The sequence below is a fragment of the Wyeomyia smithii genome, chromosome 1 (assembly GCF_029784165.1).
Source record: "Wyeomyia smithii strain HCP4-BCI-WySm-NY-G18 chromosome 1, ASM2978416v1, whole genome shotgun sequence".
Classification (NCBI taxonomy): domain Eukaryota; kingdom Metazoa; phylum Arthropoda; class Insecta; order Diptera; family Culicidae; genus Wyeomyia; species Wyeomyia smithii.
This window is the reverse complement of record NC_073694.1, coordinates 188,064,526-188,083,294: the sequence shown is the minus strand read 5'-3', so window position 1 is coordinate 188,083,294 and position 18,769 is coordinate 188,064,526. Positions and strand designations below refer to the sequence as shown.

Below are 18,769 nucleotides of genomic sequence, written 5' to 3'. Positions count from 1 at the left end.
TTACTGTTTTCCATTTGCAGCTACATTGATATTGTTGCCGGACTAGCGGTCACAAACAAAGGACTGATTGTGGCCGTCGATAGTGTTTCACCCACGGTGTTTATCATTTCGGAGGATGGTAACCTCATCCACTGGTTTGATTGCTCAGATTTTATGAGAGAACCATCGGATATCGCAATAAATGGTAAGTGACTAATGATCTAGAAGCAAAACATTATCAACAGATAGAGTTTGAAGTTTGGGATTTTTTGTTCGGTTTGATATAAATATTTTTTTTTGCTGAAATCCGATACGAAAAAATAGACATCGTCCGCTCTTGAAAAAATCGTTACTTCATTATCGTTTTTTATTCCATTTGGTAGAATATCTCCAATTTAAACCAGATACAATGTCAGACGACCGAGCAAGAGCGGACAATGTTACCAGGACCGTCCAGAAATTGGAATTTTTATTATTTATCTATTTCACAGGATCGGATTTCTATGTTTGCGATTTTAAGGGGCATTGTGTAGCAGTTTTTTCGGAGGAAGGCACCTTTAAGTATCGTATCGGCAGTGAGAAAGTAACCTGCTTTCCGAATGGCATAGACATATCAGACGCTGGCGATGTTTTAATTGGTGATTCGCACGGAAATCGCTTCCATGTGGCTTGCTACTCCAAAGATGGACAGTTGCAGTCAGAATATGAATGTCCATATGTTAAGGTATTAAATCGTTTTCAAAATTTCAACGAACAGAATATAATCAACAACTTCTTATTTTTCTACTTAAGGTTTCTCGTTGCTGCGGTCTGAAAATTACTTCTGAAGGATATGTTGTAACACTGGCGAAGAACAACCATCACGTTCTCGTACTGAACACTCTGTACATTCAGTGATTGACAGCTGGAGCTAGAATTTTAAAACCGAATCGTTGAACAGCAACAAGGTAAGTGCGTTGCTCTTATTCGGTTCAATCCAGGCTGGTAGCAGATTTTCGTGAGTAACAAACTATCCTGTTCATCACAACATTGCTGTGTAACGGGAAGAAAAAAACTAAAATAGCTAAAAGCTATGATCGTGAATTTTTGTACGCTTCAAAACATAACTGTCAAGTCATCAAGGCAACAAAGCTGGGTTCATCGCAACTGTGCACGTCTGGGTTAACGCAAAAACGATACACCACTGACGTTTAAAACTACGCTATAGTTGCAGTGCTTAGTTTGAATCCGAGTAACAACAATTATTCGAAAAGTCTCTTAAAGAGAGAAAAAACAAATGATATTATGTTGTTTTACCCATATTATTACTATTTTAATTTTTCTTTTTATTGCACTATTTACAATTTTATTCGTAACATACTATTTTAAACAATATTTATTATCCAAAACTGAGAAAAATGAATGATCTCCTTTTTACATCAACGATCGCAGGATAATGATTTATTTTAATGTACATGCAAAAGTAGCAAAACAAGAACCATACTTTTAAAGATAGAAGGAAGCAATGATACAAACAATTACCTAAAAATGCGAGATTGATCGAGGGAAGAAGAAGTAACAGGTGCGTGCGACAAGAGAACCCCGTAGAGTGAGTTTTGTTTTACTTTGTTGGTGAGGCGCGAGTATTTATAGGGAATAAACTGATTGAGATCAGGTCGAAATTTAAACAAACTTAACATCTTCGAATCCTTTAAATGTATAAATATTTTTAATAATTATACACAATTACGGTTACATTTCATTCATAAGCATATATTCTTCGCAGAGAAACAAAAACAAACAAAAAAAAACGAAGTATCGGTAAGAGAAAACAGATTTATACAAGAAAACATGTTTTTCGTATAGGCTGTATACATTTATACACTTTAGAATTGCCATATTTTTGCAATATCCTTTTTTCGTTATTTATCACTTTAAGTCAGGAGATACGTTTGTTATAGTTTTATTAGTACCTATGTTTAGTATGGCTAGGCCTGTTTTTTAAACCGCTATTCGCTTTGCGAATCCGGAAAGCTCTGGTTTATTTGATAGGTTATTACTTGAAAAAACAAAATTCGAATCGCGTCTCTATTTGTTAGTGTTAAGTTCTGTTGTTTTTTGTTTTGAAATTCCAAGAGATATGAAATATGTCATTTTACTAAACCAGAAAACATAAAGAATAATACCAGCCTGCGTTTTAAACAGTATTGTAAACCTTATTATTTTATATACATTTTTTTCGGATCAAATTCATTTGATGAAGACAGAAAATATTCATAGAAACCATTTCTTATTGTCGCTGAGTCTTCTTTGAATAGATGATGCATAATTTGGCTCATTGTTTATTTTAGAATTTTTTACAATCACGTTTGGCGTTTATGCAAAGTTTCGATAGAGGATACATATTCTGTCCTTGTAAACGCAAACGTGCAGGTAACAGTTCAATACCGTTTTGTTTTATTTATTTATTTTTAGTGGAATTATCGCTTCAATTCAATCCCGCAAACGGTACTTGGCTTTTTAATGAAGTTGTGTTAATTTAGAAATCAAACACTCAAATCGGAGTGTTCTTTTAATTCAAATCAACTAAAAAATATAAGGACACACTAAATTCCATTCACCCCAAAATATTTGCTGTTGTGGCAAAATCTAAACGTTATTTGAACTGTAATAATTGCAAAGCAGTGACAATTTTCTTGAATACGAAGTTTCCGTTTTATATCTCCAGTATTCTGCACTTCTGTCGGGAGCAATCTTACTTTAATTGTTATTCTGTTTGGTGTAAGACATGTTTGATCAAAAATTAGAATAGCAATTTTGATCACCTTGCTTCCAACTTCAATGTAGAGCAGGGTTGCTTGTTTTATTTTTTGTGCAGTGGAACCTTATCTTTTTTTTTGTTTATACTAAGTAATTGTACTCTGGAAGAGACAACTCTAGTTACATAAATTCTGGTTATCTAATCATTAGTTTAGTTCAATATATCTCTGCTATTGTTAGGTTGTCAAATCATATTGAAATATACGGTTCCCTAAGTATATGTAAGCAATATATTTTCTTATTAGCTTTTTTAAATGATTGGACTGGCCACATAAGACACTGAAGAAGGCAGTACCTCTAAAAATCCATATCTTTACACTTATGTTTTATGTATAAAAGTAAAATTCAATGAAATAAGTATTCTTGAAATTCATTTGTAAATTTCTGACGCTCAAAATATTCTGTATTCAGCAAACAGCCATGTTTGTGCAAAGGGATAGAGAGAATCCAGGTTGGGTTTTTTAACCAATCTGCATACGTTTAGTCAATCATATCGAGTGAAAACATCGTATTAATAATATGTGTTAACTTTTGCAGTTCATATTACTAATGCAATATTATGATGCCATATTTTACTGATAATCCTAATAAGTTTAAATTAGTATTGTAGTTTTTTCTATCCCCATACTGAGAGTAGGTACTTTGTTGTTCCTATCTTACTGTGTTACTGTCATCTTTTTTTCATATTCATTCAACTATGATATACTGTAAATGATGAAACGGAAGTTCTTGATCTTTTTGTAATGATCACATTGATGTCACGTTAAAGCTTCACAATCAGCTTTTTTCCAATTCACTGTATAATTCCTGGTATAACATGACAAGTATGGAATAGGTCTAGTGGTTGCCAATCAAATTTCAATTGTCGTTTTGTAAATTTCAAAGATAATCCAATATCAAAAAGTATTGGCAAAAAATTCTTTTTTTTTTTAAATTTAGCAAAACATATAGTAAATTTTGCTTTTGTGTTGAATGAACGGTGTCTCCGAAACGCGTTATTTTATTGTTCTTTCTATTATTTAGAGTCGCTGCTTTGACGAGAACAGTGTGGAGAACATATTTAGATGACGCAGCTAATTTTAATTTTTCATTGTAATATTATAACCTTTCTCTCTTTCTTTTGGCACATTAGTTCCCACATTATCACTATAAGTTAAACGCCTAATAGAAAACTCGATTATTGCATTTACACCCTAAACCGAACGCCAATGAAATGTATGAATATTAGAAACACCTACATACAAAATAGAATCAACAAAAAAAAAAAAAGACAAACGCTAACAAGTTTCATACGGAGCGAAATTTATTAGTTGAAACAACCCAAAGTAATTGTGTATTCAGAACGATATTTTGCCTTATATTTTACCTTTTTACATCGCTAGTTTTATAAATTGTACATAGATAAAGTAAAGGTAGGTGTTTTACACTATTCCTTTTTAATAATAAATCAGGCTAGCAGATACAAATGGATGGTCGAGCTATTTTCTCCAGCATAGAATAGAATTTATTACTGAATTTATTTTTTACGACTAAGATGAGTAAAATGAAATAATTGATTTTGTATGACAGAAGATTCTCGCAAATGAATGTACAGCAACAAATAGTCGTTTCAGGAACTTTAACAATATTACTGAGTGTAAAAAAATAAAATCTGCAAAATAGTGTCTACCTACGTATCAAGTTCACCTCGTTGTGCCATGCGAACTTGGTACATCACAATCCTGCGGTTACACGAGGTTGACAGGGGCTCTTATATTATTTGAAAATGATCAATCGGTAACTAATTTATGGCGTGAGGCCAGTTCAAAACATTTTTCCCCGTTTATACATATTTTGGTAAATATAAACGATTATCGTGAAAATGGACATAGGCAAGTTTCGACGCAGTATTAGATTTGTCGGATTTTATCACAACGAAAAAACAGTAATTTTTTCGTTTCAGGTTTGAAACGAATTCAGAAAATCACTCCACAAATTTTTGGCTTTTTGGTTTGAAAGTAATGTAAAACCATCAGCCTTCAGCGAAAAACTTCAGCAAATTTTCTATTAAAAAAACCGATTACCAATTGAAAAAACGGTTAACACTAGGCTGTTCCAAAAAAAAACATCGATGTTGAAAAAGTCGAGGTGCTAAACCCTAAATTGAAAGATAATGTTATTCATAGTATTTTTGTAGAGCATTAAGACTTTCTAAAAAACTGTTTTCAGATTGCCCAAATGTACTGTATGAAAAAAAAACTTTTTTTCATTTGTTTTTGTAGCTCTTTTGCACTTTTTGCAATTCTTTTCAATTTTCACATTTTTCCATACATTTTTTTTATTTTAGTATGTTTATTTTTGAATATTTTACATGGTTTAATTAAGCATCGCATCTAATCGGGGGGCTAAGATATTGGCATTTTTACATGTGACGAAAAACTAAGCATTTTTACAAAAATGCCACTGCTCAATATCTTCATTACACAGTGTTTTATTTTGTCGTTTTTCTGTGATCAATTAAATATTGATTCAAAGGTTGATTATAGCCGATTTGTATACCCCATAGGTACTCGGCAGATTACCCGGATACCCACTAAATGAAATGCTTCTTGCTCTTTCATTTCTTGACCGATTTTCGATCTTGGCCTGCCAAAACATTGGAAACTCTGTCTTATGTTAAGGATAAACCTATGATCACATCTGGCTCCTGTAAATGCGGATTTACGGGAGCATGTTCCGGTAAGACAAATTAGTACAGTTGTCAATAAACCCGAACAACATTGGACATCGCTCCAGGAATCGATTTACATCTATTTCGAGTCCATCTGATGAGTTGTCCTCGAAACGGCCGTACCAAAGCAGATTCCCGTGGAGCCCTATATTGCCACCAACATAACTTCAAAAATAGGAATTCAAACAAAAAGTTCAAAAGTTTTTTATGAATGCTATAACTCGAGTTTTTCTCATAATACCTCCACGTAAAAGGTGTTTTCGGGTGCAATTTTCTCAGCAACACAATGCAATTCTCGAAATGGAAATTAAAATGTACTTATTGGCCAAAAAATGCAATTTAATTTTTCAACTGTAAAAATAATATATCTGGAAACACTGCTGGTCAAAATTGTATTTCAAAAATTTCTTGAAAATTTTTCTTCAAATTGCATTATTCAGAATGTGCATAAAGAATCAAGTCGAGTTTTGCTCATAATACCTCTGAGTGATAAGTGTTTTTTATGTAAAATTTTCTCGGGAACACGATGGAATTGTTTAATTTAAAATCAAAATATACTCATTTGGCGAAAAATGCAATTTCATTTTTCAAATGCAAAACAATACATCTGGCAACGCTGCCGCTCAAAATTGATAGTTTTTTTTTTTTTGAATCCTCAACTAATTTTCATCAAAATCCATGCAACAATTGATTTCTAGACATCATGCTTTTGAAGTTAAAATTGAAAGAAAATAAGATTTTTCGACGACTTTCCACGGGGTGAGGGGTGGACCGATCGGCACCAAAATTGGGATTTTTGCATAATGACCTTAAATCAACCAAATCTGAGGTCGGTAACACGTTTGTCTCTTTTTTTTTTGCACACCTTGAGATGGATTGACCATTTGTTTTCAAACATTGTTATTTTTTATCTTCCATAGTTTTCCATCACATATAAAATGCTAATATCTCAGCCTCACGATAAGATACAAAGGATCTTTTGTCATGTAAATTTTCGTTATAAATCCCGATTAACGATGAAATTTCAGATCTTGTCCATTTTTTTTTCATGGTTTCATCTAAAAAATTGTGGACAAAATTGTCCTATTTGCGATACTTCATGGACTCTGTGAGTCAAATAACTGAATGAATACCTTGCAAAATGTTCAAAAATAACCTCATAAAAATAAAAACATATAAGGAAAAAATGTTTAAAACGAATAGAATTGCGATAAAAAACAAAAAGTTTTTTTTAGCTTGAAAAAGTCATTTTTTCTCATAAATCACGTTTGGGCAACCAGTAAATATTTTTAGAAAGTCGAAATGTTTTACAAAACTACTATAAATAACAATATTTTTCACCTTGACCCTTGCAACATCGATTTTTTTGGGACTCCCTAATGAACATGCAAAATACAATAGGGGCAAATGATACGAATGTATAAATCGGTAACGCCGCAGGTTTTATTTTGGAAATTATTATTTGAACTAAAATTGTCTGTTTTTTATGTTCTGGTTACTGAATCAATTTCAAGATATTACAATAAAAAACAGTGAAGTTTCAATAGAAAGACTTGGGTGCACACCCTAAGAATTGCTTGACGCTTAATATAGAAAAACCAGATTTTATTCACCTAACGGTAAAAACATGAAACCCATATTTCAGGTCCACTGATTCATTTTATGCACAATTTTACACCGATGAGCTATCACATTGTCCATTGGACAAGTTTTTTATTCATCATTTATAATAAACATGTTTTTAATTTTACAGTGCCAAATCATGTTGTATGAAAGTGTTTACAATTTCACTCCGTATTAAAGAATCTATTTTTCTATTTGATCAAAAACTTGTTCGATTGTGTTCAGCTGTGCTACAAAAACATCTTGAATCATGCAAATCGGTTCAGCCATCTTTGAGACACTGGAGCGGTTTTGTGTTGAAAAGTTTGTCATTTTTTTTGTTAAGTTCGACGATTAGAGTATATAATATTAAAAAAATGCTTCAGTGGTCATTTTGGGTTTGACATTTTTGTAATGCTAAATTAAAATCTGAGGATGTGAAAACATTTGCCAGTGCAGCTTTTTATTCTTCGCTGTTTTTAGAATTCTATCACGTAAGTTGAGAATCATTCTGTTTTTTTTGGGGTACTACTGAATTTTACTTCATTTTTTTTCTTCTGTTTTAGTTTTTTCATCAGTAGCCCCTAAAAATAAATTGTAGAGGATTTCTTTCCATTGCAAAGTTTAGAAAAAAAAACAGATAGGCTGAGTTAAGTATCTTTTACCACAATAATAAATGTATTGTTTATGTGACATTTATTTTGCTTATTAAAACATGAACAACAACAAAAAACGAAAAAAACAGTGCCATGTTCAATCGCATACATATTTTCGATCAAAGATTTTGTTCTTTTGAAAACAAACTATGAAACATGTCTATACCAAATCACGAGAGCAAACTCATAGTAGAGTGAAGTGTAATGTTGAAAATATCAAAACAAAATGCGACAACCAAGTCCGGACTTGATTCGATAGCGATAGTATTGTTAATTTGTTTATTGAGTTGAAGTTTTTTTATATACACGAAATACAAATTTTTATTATCTCGATAAGCAATCATGTTTGGCTGTAGTGTTCCTTAATTGATATAGTCTCATTATTTAGGAGTTTTTTGAGGAAAGCATAGTGTAGTAAGTTCCAAAACTAGTATTTACATTTACAAAGAAGTGCGAAAGTGTAACGTGGCGTGGTAGAATGTTTGTAGCATGTAGATGGCTAGAAATGGGAAGGTGTTCTTCGTAGATAGGTTTCATTGTTCGCATTTTATTTTATTTTAGTGGTGAAAATAATATGTATGTATAGTATTTCATTATATTGTGGAAATTGGAATTAGTCGATAGAATCTAAGTAACAACTTTACTGTCCGAACGGTTTTGAGAGTGTCTTGTCGGATTGTTGAACAAAGGTGGAATCACAAAAAAAGTATCATGTATCATGTTAATCTAAATCACAATCAAAATCTTACCTTGAAAGTAAGTATTTGATGTGCTGTGAAACAATGAAATTATATTTTAATTGATTAGTTTTATTATTTTAAATAAATCATAAGTCAATTATTGCAAAATAAAAATGGGCTTGCACTAATGAAAAGTAAAAAAAAATAAAAATGACCTATATTAATGTAAAATGGCTGTTTTCCATTTTACTGGCTAAGGATTTAGTTATTGATCGTGAATTCAAAGTTATATTTTCTACAATTTACCAGGAAAGTAAGAAAATAAATGCTCACTTATATACCTTTTTATACAAAGCAAGGTGAAGCCAATGCGAACATTTGTTTGCATAAACCTAATACAAATGATACTGTTCTCAAAATTTACCTTTATTTACCATTATTTTATTTAATTTTTGTATATTTTTGTTCGCTTATAGAATACATTTCTAAAAAAAGTAATTTCAATGCATTTATCAAAATCATTCATTTGATGCATGTTTCACAAGTCAAAAAAATCAACTATTTGCTGTGCACTTTAAGTGTCGAATATTTCTCTCTTGAAATATATTAAACGAAGAATTACGGTCATGCTTATTCAATATTCCTTACTATATTGAACATATTGTAGAACAGACATGTACAAAGATATATTTATATAACAAAGGTAGACAAAATATTTAAACAGAAATGGAACAATTTATATCCCAGTCGTTATTTATTATTTATTACAACATGAATTGAATCACACAAATTACAATAAAATACCTTTTTCTCGTGCGACGAATAAACTATTGATAAACACAAGACAACTATTTACATAATATTATAAATTGCTACTAAATATCTAGTGATGATAATTATGCGAAAACACTGTGAAACTTATTTTTCGCAGCATCAGACTCACAATGAAGCATCGATAAACTATGCGTCAACAAAAAACTTATATTTACAAAAATTGGGATATCTAAAACCAAATAATACTACCGAGAGCACATGCAATTTTGATCTACAGTACCAATATCTGCAAATTATGTATTCTCAATCCAAGCAATTCAGCACGTTTTGTCTACCTATTGTAACAATCTTCAACCGCAGCGTCTGTCAGTTTTAAAATCTAGGTTAAATTCAAGTTCTTTAGGTTTTTGTATAAATTAACCGGTAAAAATTTTCGCATTCAAGTAACAGAAAAATTTAGACCGTAAAGCAACATGTTTAAAAACACGTCAATACTTTTGGCAAAGTCACCAGTAGAGTTTATACAATTTTCCTGTACTCTGATAGCAACGATATTTACGAATACCTTCAAAAGTTTGTTATTTCTCATTCCATCCAAGTAAAATACACGGGAAAAGGAAAAGAACAGCTACTAAGGTAAACCCAGAATAATGTATACATACATAAAAAAAGCACCAACAAAAATACCTAGAGAAAAGGATGCGAGTCGACCAGCAAAGAAATTATGCAACTTGATCATAGGATGAGAAAGATATCTGTAAAACATGTTCCCGCCTTATTTTTTATACACAAGTGATGATATATTTACTACTTTTACACTTTTGTCAACAAGTAACATTTTTATAGTAGTTTAATGCGTTTTATTAGAAGTTTAACTTTTTTCATAGTACTGGAGTGCCTATTGCACATTTTTTAACGATTGTTTTTTTTTTTTTGCTTTTTTACCTTTTAAATTATACACACATGTACATTGAACGAGAATAGAAGTATACACTCATTTAAGCGAATAAAGTTTACATTTTATTTACCGTCTTTTATTGTTTTTTTTTGTTTTGTTTTTTATTTTATTTTTTCATTCCTAAATCCTTCTGCTGTCAACTTGTGTTATAATATGTTCGGTTTCCTTTCTTTGAAATGTCTTACATTGTTTATTGTTCGTTAAGTAAAACATGCGTGAACATCTTATATTCTAGTAGAAGCATTTTAGTATTCTCTTCGAGAATAGTTTCGATAGTGGAATAAAAATTGATCTTTTGATAAAAAAGTCAGTATGATCCTCCAGAAGATCGAATCATAAACATCACCAATAATTCAAAAGCGGTCTAGAAAAAGGCAGGAAACAGAAGTGTTGCTGGTAACGCTAGCAACTAATCTGTGTATCATTATTTCAATAATTTACAGTGTTGTGTTTGCACAAGCTCGACCTTGTTTTCTCTACCGAGGACCTGCTAAACTAGCAGTTTGGTTGAGTTACAGCGTATTGAGCTTCAGTTCAGCCAAAATTCGTTTAGATTCAAGAAAATCTCTTAATTAAAAACTAAAATTCATAGCGCAAACTATGATAAGGGTACTTTAGTACGATTCATTGGTTCAAAATATTTTTGTAGTGACTGTGCTACCAGTAACGGAATTAACCAAATTAACTGCAAGTTTGCACAGTTATTTTTTTGGTAAAGATGTCTTTTTATGCTATTTGCATATTTTTTTTATCGGCAAAGGAGCATTAGTACTTAAAATATATATTAAGCAAATGATGCGTTTAATGAAGACGATGTTTTCGAAAAAGTTGTGGATATTGAAACGGCAGTTCCGTGTTTATTTTTTTCCTTCAAAATAGCAATTAAAAAATTGTTATAAAAATCAGTAACTAAAACAGTTATTTCTTACTTTCTACACAAAACTTTTGATATCATCTGGTGATTTGGTGATGGTAGCCTTTCTCCCCTGGTCTCCAGAAACGACGCAGCTATCGTCTAGGAATCGTATATATACTAAGAGCAAGTCCACCAGTGGCTTAATTGAAGTTTCTAAAGCTAATTTGGCAACTCTCAACCATAACGCGACTATCGCAACGGGCCACAGTGGGATCAAACTGAAAAAGGACGGACAAAAGTCTTTTTCGACGTTTCAGCATATAGGTGTCTTCAGAGAAGTTTTCTAATGTGCGATTTTGAAAATTTTAAGATATTCGTTGAAAATGTTATTAAGGGGGTATTCAGTCAAAATAAAAGCAACAACATCTAGTTGCAAGATATCAAAGTTAGGTCTTCGGCAAAGTTGTAGAACTATAAAATTTATTAATTTTTCTCGAAGACACTAAGTGTATATATTGTAAAACCATTGAGCTATATTTAAATTTCTGTCAACACCCCCTTTAAATCAATTCATTGAGTTTCTTGGGTTTGAATCGCATTTAATCGAGTTGGCATATTCTACAAAGTTGTTGATATCATCTAGATAAACAACTTTCCTTAAGACTTCAATATCCTATATCGAATGGTTAGCTCAGAAAATAGATTTTGAGCCGAAATTTTATTCATTTTTCAATTAATATGTCTCAATGAGTGGCACTTTGTGGCAGCCGAAATTAGCATCTTTTATTCAAATTAGATTAGTTTAGAAAGGCTTACACATCCACAAAGTTTCATGGAATTCTGAGAGATTGCTGCCAACATCTGGTTGAGTTAGTGTGAAATCCGTATACAAGGTCTACAGAAATGTGATTGGTATGATCGAAAAGATTGCTGGGAAAACCATAATACTCGATCATACCCGGCCATGATTTTTCGTACACTTATAGTGTATACAACGACTGAATTAAAGATGCTAATTTTGGCTGCCACAAAGTGCCACTCATTGAGATATATTAATTGAAAAATTAGTAAAATTTAGGCTCAAAACTAATTTTCTGAGCAAACCATTCGATATACGATACTGAAATCTTGAGAAAAGTTGTGTATCTTGATAATATCAACAACTTTGTAGAATATGTCAACTCGATTAAATGTGATTCAAACCCAAGAAATTCAATAAATTGATATTAAGGGGGTGTTGACAGAAATTTAACTATATCTCAATGGTCTTACAATTTAAACACTCAGTGTCTTCGAGAAAAATTCATAAATTTTATAGTTTTACAACTTTGCCGAAGACCTAAATTTGATATCTTGCAAATAGATGTTGTTGCTTTTATTTTGACTAGGGGTGGGCGAAACGGCTCTTTTGCAAGAGCGGCTCTGAACCGCTCACTCACGGTTCTGAACCGACTCATATAAACGGCTCATGGTTCACAATGATTCACGAGCGTTGGCAGTTCGTGTTGTCTCGGAAAACTTCGGGATCGCGCAAACCAAACAGTTTTGGTGCGCTCAAAGAACCGTGGTTCTTTTCGTGAGCCGTTCATTCTTTCGCTCTTTTTTAAGAACAGGTTCATATGAACGGCTCGTGAGCCGTTCGCCCATTCCTAATTTTGACTGAATACCCCCTTAATAACATTTTCAACGAACATTTGAAAATATTCAGAATCGCATATTAGAAAACTTCTCTCCTATATGCTAAAACGTCGAAAAAGACTCTTGTTCGTCTTTTTACAGTTTGGTCCCACTGTGCGGGCGTTGCTATGTTGGTTGGGGAAATAACAATTCAGCAGCGAATCGTTGCTATTTGTTGAAATGTCAAAGTGTTTTTTTGTTGTTTCCGATAGTGAATGTTCGTAATAATATTACGGAAATAATAAGTGTTTCGAAATGCTGACAAGATTGGTCGGCCCTGGAAGCGCTTAGGTCGTAAGACGCCAGTGTCAGTGTGAACCAGCGAGCGCAAACCCTATTAACTGGATTTACGAGAGCTTTGTCGTAATTTCTATGGAACGAAAGAAAAGAACAATTCTTAGGATTTCAAAAGATCAAACTTCAATCGCTTTGCGCCGCCCCGTTTTAAGTCCGATTAAACTGAAATTTTGCACAGGGTGTTTTTTCGGACAGGCAAAATATTTTATATCGTTTTTTTTTTATTTTTTCAAATTCGAGGTGACCATTTTGGTTGGCACCCTAACCTATACGAAGCAGAACGCTAAAGCCCTCATCCGAATGGCCAACCATGTCATTATTTCAATATCCCTGCATGGTCTGAACAAATCTGCTCGGAAGCATTACCGACTATTGCTGCTGACACTTTTAAAGGCATGTTAGCCCCAATTTTTTCCGTTACGTCCGGTCTTTGAGTGAAGAAATATTATCCTCTACCGTTGTTTCAATCTTCAAAAACAACCTACGACGCATTCGAAAGCGGCATTAGACCGGTGTTCCCGAAAAAAATGTTAAGAAGCCGGACGGCACCTTACTCGGCGTGGCGGTCAATATATGGCCGGTTTTTTAAACTGGAAGCCGCCCCGAGTCTTTCCGAAAATCCTTCTCATACTTGTGTATAAAAGCATTTGTTCCGCGAAATTCTGGGAAATGCGGAACAAACATTTTGCCAGCGCATGCTAGGTCTTCAGAATTTGGCAACTGCCGGTGTGGAAAAGAAATAGTAGCATTGGCAATCCCCAATAGCAACGCTGGTGTGAAAATCGGTTGCTATCCAAAATAGCAGTGGCCAGCGTTGTGAGAATAGCAAGTCAAATGGGCGGTAAAAAAATGGACTTTTTTCAGCTGGTGGTAAATAAATAACTAAGACAGTTAACCGGAACATTCGTCATGGCGGACGAATACATGCGTGTAGGCATGTTTTTGAATTCTTTTTTCGTTATATTTATCAATTCTCTCGCAGTTTTTGCGACAAAATGTTGGAGTAGATCTTACGTTTCAAATTTGCCAAGAAACCCTCGATGGAACGCAACCTGGGAACGCTGGGTAAGTTCACCAACTTGGGTACCACATCAATATTCAGCCGCTCCATTTCCGCCAAAAATCACTTTGAATAGTGGGCTGACGCCAGAACCGGCCAAAACACCGCGTCTCCGACCTAATGGTTTTTCTCGAAGAACTTCCGGTAGACACTTCATATTATAAGTTTCCCCGTTCTCGGCCAGTCCGGATCGAAAAAAGAGCGGCTTTGACATCCCCTTCTCGCTGACTGTCAGCAACAGCAGCACCTTCCTAGGAAACTTGATGTGAGAAATGAAATTGCTAACTTCCTTTGTGGAGGAAGTAAAATACGAAGTGCCCTGCCAGTCGTGGCCATCCAGGGTGAGGCAGGTCTCGTCGGTAATTCAACTTGATCGTCTTACATTGCCTGCAGCTCCGAGACCAGTGGACAGAACTGCCCCGCTTTCTGGCATTCGACGCGACGGAGTACTGCTCTTCGAACACGCACACTTCTAAACGAAGTAGCTCGACTGCTTTCGCCATCACGGTTAGAGTTCGACTGATAGAGCTGTAAAAAATTTTCTGCTGACTCATGGCTTACTATGATTTACGCTGCATGAGTAGTTTCGTCATTGTGTGTGGAGGTAAACCCATGAAAAATCGGCAGTTTTTGACCATTTTTTTTACCGCAAACGTTATAAAGCCTGTGTCCGATAAACAGATAAGTCAAGTTTCGAGAGCAAAAAACAAAAAAACTCTAAGCAATTAAATGTGTAAAGTTTTTTTTATTTTGATCAAAAATATTCTTTCAATGCACATAATTTATTTTTAGATGCGAATCGGAATGTTTTACAACTTTGCTGAAGGCACCATAATAATCTATGACGTCTTCGGTGAAGTTGTACAGCAATACGATACGCATCGGAGAATTAAAAAATGCACATTGAAAAAATGTGCTTGATCGAAAAGGGATATTTTTATTTGCTCGCTGTCAAAACAGATGATATCAAAGTATAGATTTATTGTGGAGAGAACAACATTGTTTTTATAATTATGAATTGTTTTTTTATCAAAGAAAAAAAAATCGCAGTGTTAAGCTTTCTCAGAACCGCAGTTTTACTATCTGCAGTTTCACCGCAGACACTATTATAATTAAACGCACCATTCAACATTTTTATTTTATTCATTAGTGTCATTTAGGAATTTTCAACCAAATTTTCCACTTTCAGGGTCGTGTATTTTGACTTCGTCACGAATATCATCGCACAATTTTTTGATATTTTTCATGTTTTTTTGTTATACTTTTCAGTTGTGCATGCATTTTACTTGAAATCATCAAAGTTATAATTCAACGGCTACTGTAGTGAACTCAGATACATTCAATGTCTTCCCTATTTCATTGATAAAACCGTTTATCGCGAAAATGCAGTATAATAACCTTTCAAGTCTTAACGCATTATATTTTGAATTGAAAACCAAAAAATGAAATAATGCAATCAGACAGCATTCTATGAACCCATTTTAGTTTATTTTACACCGAATTTAGAGAGAAATTGTAACATAATAGAGTTGCGTGTGTATTAGAAAGACCACCAACGTGGTTGATTACCGTATCCAACGGTAAACATCCTTCAAGCATCGCCGGGTAAGGGAAAATTCTTAAATTATCGACACTCATGTTAAAAGGTCGTAAGGCGAATGTAAACAAAGTGAACGATAACGAGGTTCGAATCGTAATAGAAATGCCTTAAACGTGGAAATATTCCCAGGCTCCCAAAATTTAGTTGATTACATTTTCTCTATCTTGTTAATTTCCCACTTGAGTTGATCCCAATAATTCATGGCTTTTTACTGTAATAAAAGGATGCAAATCTGCTCCAAACAGCATGCAATAACTGTGTAGTTTTAGAAAAAAAAAACAGCAGACGTTTTCCAAACATTCGTTCACGTAAATTGATGATTGACGGTTTCGGCTGCAGTGAAAACGTCACTTTTCGATCCACTGGTACAGATAGCCTGCCAAGTAAGATGTTCCTTATGTCGAATTCGTTTTTACGGCAGGACTATCCCGTCCCGGACTACGCTTTGCAGCTGAAAAAAAAACACTTTCCGAGCAGTTGCAATGGTGTGCGTAATACCAGAGGTACCGTAAAACGGGGCGAATAGAAACAGTGGGGCGAATAGAAACAAAACTTCCGAACTTGAAAAATGCGATTTTAAGTCTTCGATTACATTTAAAAACCATGCAAAAAATATTTTCTTGGATAGTTCAATAGTAAACAAGTCCTGCAAACTCATTTTTGGGTTAGCAGCACTACTGTCGGTTTGTTTAAAAAAATGCTCAAATTCTGAACGTTTCCGAGTACCAAAAAACTTTGTCTGTGGAAGCCATTCTGCTTCACTTAGAACTTGTTCGTGTGATATACTGGGTCGGTAGTTAAGCATTTCAAGTTTTTACGGTGAATTAAAGGATTGCCGTAAGGTATTCATCACCACGTAACCTATGTTTCATGGAAAACTCGCGGTTCTAAGATTAACGGGGCGAATAGAAACAACGCCGCAGCGGCTATTTTTTGTACCAAAACATGTGGATTTGAGAAATGCTATAATGTTTCATATGTAAAATGATGTCTGGAACATGTTTTGTGCATTTTCAGCCCATCATGGTCAGGACTTACCAACAAAAAAGTCCAAAAACGTATTCGCTCCGCCTGTTGCTGTTGAGATTTTACGCAAAAAAACTGTTTCCTTGTCAAGCGGTTACGAAATATAGATATCGGATGATAGATAAATCGGATGTTACCTTTAGACTTCAATCCAGTAGACAACCACGCTAGTTTCCAAAAACGTGTTGAAAGTCTGATTTATCTGCTGCATGATGCTCGACATGGACTGACCCGAGAGATATGAATCAAGGTTTCAGTTCCGCCAAGACAAAATGTTCCCGGATGTCGTGTCCTAGATGAAACACCGGAAGATGTCAGACCAGTGGAAATGCTTGACCCAACCCCGTGTCCTTCTGTTCCTAATAAGAACTCTAATAGAACATACTCATTCATAAGATAACAAACATGAAGTAATAAACCGAAAATTTCTACTATTTTGATATTTTATATCGTTTTCTTGCCTCTCATATCAATAAATATGATGCAATTGTTCTGTTTTCTTCAAATTGAAACTAGAATTTTCTATCAGAACGTATTTTATTGGCGAGTGTTTCTATTCGCCCCATTGCGGGGTGAATAGAAACATGCAACATTTTTTCAATAAAACAATGAATTACTATTTTATCAAAATGGACGTTACACCCTTAATAAAGGGAGGCAAGACCCATGTTTTAAAACCTTTATATTCATTCTATACATTATAGTATTTTTTGTACACTGCAAGATATATCGCAGACTGTTTCTATTCGCCCCGTTTTACGGTAACTGTTACTTTTGTTTTGGTCATTATCGCCATTGTGTTTTATCGCATTTGTGCTACTGTACGAAAAATTTGCCAATTTACTGAAAAATGACGAATTAACAAAATAAAATAAATAAAATTCAACCTGATGTTTGACACGCGAAGAACGATAATCAAAGCAAACCGATTTTGACACATTTTCTTTTTGATTTTGACACATACGTGTGAATGTGTTGGTGTCTTCAAAACGGCACCCTGTTTCTTGCGCGGACTGTCCGGGACAGGAAAAGGGTAGTCCGGAAAATGCGGGGTAGCTACAGCTACAGATATTCGCGATGCACGAGCGACTTTTTGTTTGCCCCCGCTTGCTTGGACGCCAATTTTTAAAATTAAAGTGCAAATATCAAAATCAAAATAGAGGTATCATTTTAAACGCACACACCCACAAAGTAAAGGGTGCTCCGTTTTTCAAATGTTCTATCAAAACTGCGATTCCACAAGGCTTTTAAGGAAACCAGTTTTTCCATTCTTTTCTAGAAAAATCAATCTGCCGACCGTTGGATTTATAGAAATAGTTGAGTCGTTAAGATTTCTCATTTGTATCACACAACGGATATCACCACATGATGAAAATTTAAATGTTTATCACTTAGCGTGGTGGATGCATCCTGTTTCTAATTTACAACAGCATACGAAAAACTTAAACTTACAGCAAAAAAATGTGACTCTACTCAATCAACACCATTTTGGATACGGTAATCGCGCAATTACACAGAAAACTGAATGATATTCTAAACATAAGTTTTGTTACGGCTATTGAGTATTATCACCGTTTTATTGAACTCAGTCGCAAATTGCAAGTGAACATTTAGAAAGAACTGATTTTTGGAAAACTGACACATTTGAAAATATAAAACATTAGATAAGACAATATAATATGATAAAGAAAAAAAAACGCAAACTTCATTCGTTTTGCTATATTATACAAAGTAAAAATGAACGAAACATATATTTATGAATGGAAATAATAAAAATAAAACTTCCCCTGTTTCCGCATGTTGTAAGACTTTTACGAAATTAGGGTTTATACAACTCACATTCGGATCACCTCGTGGTCTATCTGAAAGCCATATTGACACTCATTTGTAGGACATTTTTCCGTTAGTTTCAATATACTTTATGTTTAACTACATTATAAAAATTATCCAGTATTGAACAATTGAAAATTACAATTTTTGCAACCATATATCTTTCTAATTGTTATTTTTAACAATGAGAAAAGTAAATTAGACGTTTATAATAGTATTTAAGTAACAATGAGGCTTTGCACCTGGCATAAATAGTGGAAACACA

The 18,769-nt window shown here is 33.8% G+C and overlaps 1 protein-coding gene across 1 annotated transcript in view; it reads left to right on the top strand.

Annotated features, from left to right (window-relative positions):
• Positions 1–18,769, top strand: part of LOC129718256 (B-box type zinc finger protein ncl-1) — a 39,673-nt gene that overhangs the window by 4,763 nt on the left and 16,141 nt on the right. The window contains exons 4-6 of the mRNA XM_055668848.1: positions 21–184; positions 471–703; positions 772–18,769. The exon at positions 772–18,769 is cut by the window's right edge and continues 16,141 nt beyond it. Coding sequence (XP_055524823.1) covers positions 21–184; positions 471–703; positions 772–876 — 502 coding nt within the window. The 3' untranslated portion in view covers positions 877–18,769. The remainder of the gene's footprint in view (positions 1–20; positions 185–470; positions 704–771) is intronic.